Source organism: Mchenga conophoros, linkage group LG19 (genome assembly GCF_057382185.1).
Source record: "Mchenga conophoros isolate Kocher_MC1m ecotype Shallow Benthic linkage group LG19, M_conophoros_male_GT1.1, whole genome shotgun sequence".
NCBI classification, from domain to species: Eukaryota; Metazoa; Chordata; class Actinopteri; order Cichliformes; family Cichlidae; genus Mchenga; species Mchenga conophoros.
In genome coordinates this window covers 1,968,032-1,975,550 of record NC_140544.1, presented here as the reverse complement: position 1 = coordinate 1,975,550, position 7,519 = coordinate 1,968,032, and the positions used below count along the sequence as shown (strand labels likewise).

The 7,519-nt window shown below is 36.4% G+C and overlaps 1 protein-coding gene across 2 annotated transcripts in view; it reads right to left on the bottom strand.

The window, feature by feature from the left end:
• Positions 1-347: 347 nt before the first annotated feature.
• The window catches only part of LOC146551443 (transcription regulator protein BACH2-like), a 70,909-nt gene continuing 63,737 nt past the window's right edge, over positions 348-7,519 (bottom strand). Inside the window, exons 4-5 of one of the 2 annotated variants that reach the window (XM_085258398.1) lie at positions 6,377-6,583; positions 348-4,811 (exon numbers count right to left, since the gene is read on the bottom strand). In XM_085258398.1, the coding sequence (XP_085114524.1) occupies positions 4,371-4,811; positions 6,377-6,583 (648 nt within the window). In that variant the 3' untranslated portion in view covers positions 348-4,370. The remainder of the gene's footprint in view (positions 4,812-6,376; positions 6,584-7,519) is intronic. The other variant, XM_085258400.1, reaches the window with a different exon arrangement.

Below are 7,519 nucleotides of genomic sequence, written 5' to 3'. Positions count from 1 at the left end.
AAGACATTTTCTTTTAGAAACCAGACATAAAATAGGTGGGTGTAACTGGATTAAGCATTTTATATTGACCTCTTTAAAATTTGAAGGTGTTTTGTAACAGGGAAAGTGAATATTCTGTGAGAAACAGTGTTGTAAGCTCATCAACAAATATGGATCAGATTAATTAGATCAAGTGTACATCTCCTTTATCCAGGAGGACATTTGAGAAAGCATTGGGCATATGAAAAAAACCAACACACACAAAGGAAAAGAAGTTATAGCACATAATCTTATGGATAAATACAAATAAAAACAATGATAGATGTATGATACTGTGAGATAACCCAACACATTTTCAAAACAAAGTGTTTTTAATTTTCAAAACATCTATTTATTTCAAGTAATTTTTCCATTTCAGCACTTTTATACAAACCATGCATGTTCTGTGATTATTCCACATTTTCATAACAATGTTTCCCAGTTTAATGATGTTTCTTAATTACATAAGTTTTTAATATATTGATTGCTGGCTCTCAATATTTTCAGAGGGGAGGAAATGGAAGGTTCATCAATAATGAAACAAAATGCCTGAAATAAACTCGTGGAAATTCTACTACTAGACCCCGGTGATGACAAAATTTGATTGCCTTGTTTTGTGACACTTACAGTGCAGTTTTTTATAAGAGCAGTGGAATTTCCAGTGAATAAAATATTACTTTGATGGTTAAGCCTATACCCTCTAGCAGCACCAGTTAGAATCCTACTCTTATCACAAAGTCTTGAAACTTTTAACCAATCTAAATAAAACATCATCATTTCTATTAAAATGAACTATCTGTGTTAATTTTATCACTACAGTTAAAAGACCATTTACTACACTACATTGTAACTGACTCACACCTCTTTATGTTAAAATATTACAACTTAAAAGTACAAGTGACTTGCAAATAAAGAACAGTGTGTGTGGCAATAGTGAGTGAGGGACCTGCTCATGTAATTGCCTGTCATTCTCATGTGTTAAAGCGGGCATGTCAAGCTCACATCCTATCCATTAAGAGTACTTTTTGAATTTAAATATCCTATCATCTTTGCCACACTAATAGCTTCACATTTACATAATCACACAGGGAAGTTTTGACTCTTTAGTTCCTGGGTTGATATCTGAGAATAAAGATGAGTGTCATATTAGACTTTCCTGTGCTAAAAGTGGCACAACCCACATTAAAATGCCATGGGCATGCTTCATCATAATGTTCACTGTGTAGCAGCAACAACACAGACACCAGCAGCACTCACCCCTGCCACGTGCCTCACCATTGACATTTCAACAGATGAATCTGGCATCCCTTTAAATCAATATGTGCCAGTGTGCTTGAAACTTTGAACCACCATGCAGTATTACAGATACTGATGCGTATGTAGAAATTCACTATTTGCTTGGAGTTTCAGCACATTGAAATCATTTGTTAATTTGAAACTGAACATGCTGCACTGAATACTTTTCAGCACAGTTGTCTTATGAACAATGCAAGATGAGTGCAATTTAATACATAATTACTACAAACACTAAAATATTACTAATACAATAAATACATGGGTCAAAAGGAAAGAAATAACAGAATATGATTTCCTTACACTTCTCCTTCTGAGCATGGAAAGTTATAAATTCTATTATCCAGTTCCACAAATAGATTCTATGTACTGGTCTTTTAAACTGTCGGTTACAGATCGTACCAGTATAACTGAATTTTAAACCCATTATAATGGTTAATGTATCCCAATGATCCAAGACATTATGACCTCTCTCAGACAAAGCCAATGATTATTCGATTATTTTATAATTTCACATGTCAACAACTGGGATTTACTAAAGTTTAAAATCCAGCAAAAACAGTGACTTCTCATTGTTAGCATGTTGCAATTGAGAGAAATGCCTAGCCTAATTTAAAGCCTAATTTTCTGGGGCTAATCAAACACAGTGGTAATAGTGATAACATGGTCAGCAAACCATTTGGGAGGAGCTTCTTTGGAATCACCAATCTTTCCTGGCCAAATTCCCAAAGAGAAGAATCCAGATAAACAAACAACAAAAACATCTCTGTAGAAATGATCCATATAAGATGATAATTTTTTAACAGTGTCTATGGCAATATTGAAGTGAGGGACTAGTTCAATCAAGCACAGTAATAACATGGTCAGCAAACCATTTGGTAGGAGTTTCCTACCAATCTGGATATAAAAGGAAATTCTGCATAAAGCTTGTCAGCAGATGGAAGCATTAGGTGTCTCCTGGTAGACAGCTACACTCACGTTGGACTTTGGTGTGACTGTGTGAAACAACCATGACCAACACCAGCTGACGGCGTGTTACCTCAAATCATCACAAACTTTCGAAACTTCTCATTGGACACCTTGGATTCTGTTGCTCTCCACTCTTCCTCTGGAACTTGATTTTCAAATGAATTACAAAATTTGCCTTCATCTGAAAATATGACTTTGGACCACTGAGAAACAGACCAGCTCCTTTGCTTTTTACCTTAGCTCTGGTAAGATGCTTCTGACATTGTCTTTAATTAGATGGTGAATTTATAAAAGGAGCAACATCTGTGCATGGTGCTTTTGATGCACCAGTACCAGCCTCAGTACACTCTCTGTGAAGCTCTCCCAAGTTTCCAAGTGGATATATGCTATTTATACTATTTTACTCAAGCTCAACATTATTTTTTATGACTTCTGATTTTCAAATGTTTTGAATGTAATGAATACAGAATATATGGAAGTTGATGTTTTTTATAGGAAAAAACTTTTCGCAATATTCAAATATTCTTATATGCAGTAGTAACTGTTTTGAGTTATATGCTTTAAAATCAAAGGCAGTAATTTCTTTGTAAGCTTTGTTAAAGAAGGGCCAGCAATTAATACTTCATTTTAGTTTTTGTCAGGATCAAGTGAAACAGGTCTCTCTAGAAACCCCAAACCCAGTTTGACCACCAGTTTTGACAAGGATGTGCCAAGCTTAATTTTACAGTTTTTGCATTCTGATTTTTATACTAAACTCATATTAGAAAGACCAAGTGAGAAAACATTTTAAAAATCTTCAGGAGAAATATAAAGTAACCCCTATGGAAACCATCTATTGGAAACCACTTAGTTGGCTTCATACTTAATTTTAGTGCTAAAGTCACAAAGCATGTAACCAATGCCACATCTTCCCCCTCAGATGTACTGGACAGTGCTTTGACTCTGTAATGTATCTCTGCCTCTTTAGTAGAATCATTTAAAAAAAACACAGAAGAAGAAGATTAAAAAAAATACACAAAAAAGTGAAGATCAAGTCTGACATAAGAAACGCTAAATGCGTATGACAGCTCATTTATTTGTTTTTCTCCCAATGTGAAATTTTATAAATACAGAACTTTGGTAACATTTTACTTTAAAGTCCTGCATCACTTAACAGTTACTGCATCAATTTATAGAGTCAAGCCTAAACTGTTTTATATAATCAGATTCACTTCAATAGTTCAAGAGATACGTATGTTTTTCTTTTTCAGGCCAATTAGCCAATTGTTGATTACAACATTTAGATGGAATATTTGTATCATTAATTTCATTATCTGTCTAAGGTGCCATGGTCTGCAAGAGAGTGTGGATACCCATGCAAAAATATCCAGGAAAGTCAGCATGGCCTAGCTGAGCTCTCACTAAAATTAAAAACATTCAGACTTGTCCAATTATAGCTCCATTGTTTAACCCAAACACCAGAAAGATCTCTAAAAATGGCTTTAGTGGTTTTAGTGTGGATTTATGTCATCTTGGTCATGCCCCAGCCATAAGTAAAGGTGGGATTCCTTAAAATATAGATATTAGAATATTTTTTTAACAAATTCCAATTCATGGTAAAATAACTGGAGGAGCATCAACACACTGAAGTAAAATGGGTGCATATTCAAAACAGCTTAAAGCTACTTTATATAAATAACATTAATAGAAATAATAATACTAAACTAAACTTTTCCACATTTTAGTGGTTCAAACTGAAAACTGACTTACAATATATCCAAACATTTACCACAAATCATTTTGCACATAAGTAACTGTCAAGATTAGACAGGACTGCAAAGTAAAGTTCAGGTTTATGTTAACAAGCATATTACTGTACATTCTGTAGAATTCCTGAGTTTAGCCTCCCATGATGCATGAGAGAAGAAGAGAATCCAATGGAACACAGAAAGAGAGAAAGCTGCCAGTGCTTTTATTTTATACCAGTCCAAAAAATACCTGCTGAACAATATTGAAAGACAATACTGGTATCATTCATTTAAAAAAACAGAAAAGAAACAAATGCTTTAAATATCAAAGTATGCACCGATCGTGTCATTTAGCCCCAAACTCTAAGCACAGTCTTGTCTGTTGTGTTCTTCTGTTGTGCATTTCACAGTCATCTCCTGACAGAAATCCACTGTTACAGTGGGGCTACATACTTCGTCAGTAGATTCAAGCACTAGTGAAAGCTCAGGATCCTCCTGCCTTAAAGGCAACATCTCCTCTGCGGGCTGCCTATCCTCTAACCCCTCCTGATTGGCATTCAAATTAGATGTACAAGCAACCTCACTTTGTTGGGTCACAGGTGACGTGGGTTGGACAGACCCGTCCTCAGTTGAAGGTGATGAGGGGTTGGATGTGAGATCAATGCTGGCAAAGTCGGGTGATGGCTGGCTGCCCTGCACCTCCCTACACACTTGCTGGGAGAGGAAAGAGAGGTTCTGCAACAGCTCGGACATACAAACCTTCAGCCTGTTTCGCTCGCTAAGCAGCTTCTCCTTCTCACGTACCTGGGTTCATAAGACAAAGCATCATCAGGTTATCATGACATTGCTGTTCCCTCATTGCTGATCACTTCATCAGGTTAACTGTAGCCCACTTCCTATCTGGCCCCACACCGATCATTACAGTTATAAGCCTGTGAAGAATCTTTTAACTCAATCTCATGTCTACACGAGCAGCCTCTTTGCTTTTCAATAAAAGTTGCAATGTCAAGTTTAGACCTAGTAAAATTTATATATCATATATTGTTACATTACAGACAAGTGCTTACAAGATTGATATTAGTGAGTTTCTTAATAGGCGTAATAGCACTGGAGCTGGGAATCAATGTAACAACTGTCAATATATTCCAACAGATATTTACGTACAGCAGGAAAAACCCCTGCAAAAGTGGACTGACAATGATCCACTATTGCTTAACATGAGAAAAATCAAGGAGGGTTTCCCTTCTGGCAGTCTTTAGTAGTGACGCCATTTAATTTTCTTTTTTTTTTCAAATTAAGATTCCACTAAGGTGGAAGCCTTCCACCCCTTGGCTTTGCATTAAAATTCTGAGAGGAATTGGTGACAAAGGGGAGCCCTGGAAAAGTCCAACTTCCATTGCAAACAAGTCTGCAGGTGTATGGTGTGTAACAGCAAGCTGGATATCGCATACTCCCACAGAGTTCCACAGAATTCCCACAGAATCCACAAACCAAAGGTGGACTTGTTGGGCAAACTCGCATGCACCCTGAAACAAGAGCTAGTTCAAAGTTCCATGACCAGGGTCAACACCACATAGTGTAGTGAGATATTAATAATGATGATAATCTCCTTTTCAGTATTTTGGAGTAGACTTTTCCAGTGAAGCTGAGTAGCATGATCACCCCATAAGTGGAGCACACCCTCCATGAATCGCTAGTCCACACAGGAAAGTACAAATGGAGAGGGTGAGTGGAGGCACTCACACAGATTCTGTCACTACAGCATCTGTGTTAGGTCTGTTATTCCAAAAAGCCAAATATAATAAATGTGAGGTTAGTACCAGCATTTGTGGATTTAAATTATAGTTCAAGCTTATGGATCACTAAGGGTTTACAAAATGCATGTAAAAAGAAAAATACATTGCACCGGAATTCCTAAAACAAAAAGAAAAGAGGCAAAAAAATATAAAAAATACAAAAATAAATAATTTATTACTCTATATAACATATAACATACTCCGATGGACCTCAAGAGCAACTTAGTTAGTATCTTGCCCATATTTGGCATGCAGACTGGAGCAGCCAGGGATTGAACAACCAACCTTTCAATTAGTAGATGACCTGTGGTACCTCCTGAGCTACACCCACACCCATATTGTTTTCTTTCACCATATTTACAAATTCCCTGTAAAAAGTTCATACTTTTAATTGCTTTTAAATCTGTGAATGGCTTAGATACATTGTTAACACGCTCACTGGACAGACCTGTAGAGCATTAGCTTTTCAATGTGGATACTGGGGAACATGTTATATTAAAATATGGCTTAAGAAGTGTCACATTTCCATTTTATACCCACAAACCTGTGTGTATGTGTATTAGTTGACCATACCAGTTTGTGAATCTCGCTCTCCAGGTTCTGGATGCAGTCTAGCTTCCTCTTGCGACAGCGCTGGGCAGCAATGCGATTTTTGCTGCGCCTGCGGATGTCATGGATGAATTCCAACTGTTCTGAGTTCAGTTTATGCATCTTGATGAGAATCTGGAAGTCATTGCGTGGCAAGTTGGTGATCTGGTCCACAGGAAAAGGCAGCTTCACCTACAAAAACCAGGTCTTTATTGCAGTCTATTTAATTTTAAACCAAATGAATCAGGACTGTTGCCATGGAAATTAAGAAAACTATATTTTATGCTTAAGATATTTTCTATTTACATTTACAAATATAGTTTATATAAAATGCTGTTTGGAAGTCTGCGAACCCTCAAATGTTTCCTTTTTTATTTTTATTTTGCATAAATATGACCTAAAACATTAGATTTTAACCTGTCCTAAAATTAGATGAAGTGAACTCAATCAAAAAAAAAAAAATCATACATACATATCTGCAATTTTTCTATATCTACGACTTCAGTGGGATCACACACTCTGATCTTTTCTCTGCTTTTTGCAGATGATCTGGTTTTGTTGGTGTCACCAAGTGACAACCACGAGCCTGCACTGTTGAGAAGATGTAACTGAGATGAGAAATGGCATTTCTAACTCTGGAGTCATGGCTCTCACCCGAGTGGCTGTCCCAAGTGGAGATGTTCAGCTGTCTCAGGGTCTTGGTCATAAATCATTATATTAAGTGGTGCCCCCAGTAAAGTACTTAACTATAAATTTGAATATTTTTACACTGTGAATATAAGACTTCAACATAGAAAGACTTATTATAGACATAACTGTTATTAGTATGTGTTCAGAAATGGAAGAAGTATCAATTGCTGCAGTTGCATGTTGTCAGATGGAGTGCACTGTGATATAAAATCCACTAGATGTCAGTATTAGTATTGCTGTTTGTGCACCAGCTCAGGCACAAAGAACAGAGACTATCGGCTTACCTTTCTATGCAACTCTGCCTTATCAAAACGGTTATAGTTCTGTGTATTATTCTTCTTTCCATGGAAACACACTGACATTTTTTTTTATCTATTGACTGAATAAATAAAAGACTCATAAACAAATTTCAATGCATCTGATTTAAAATACTAAGGC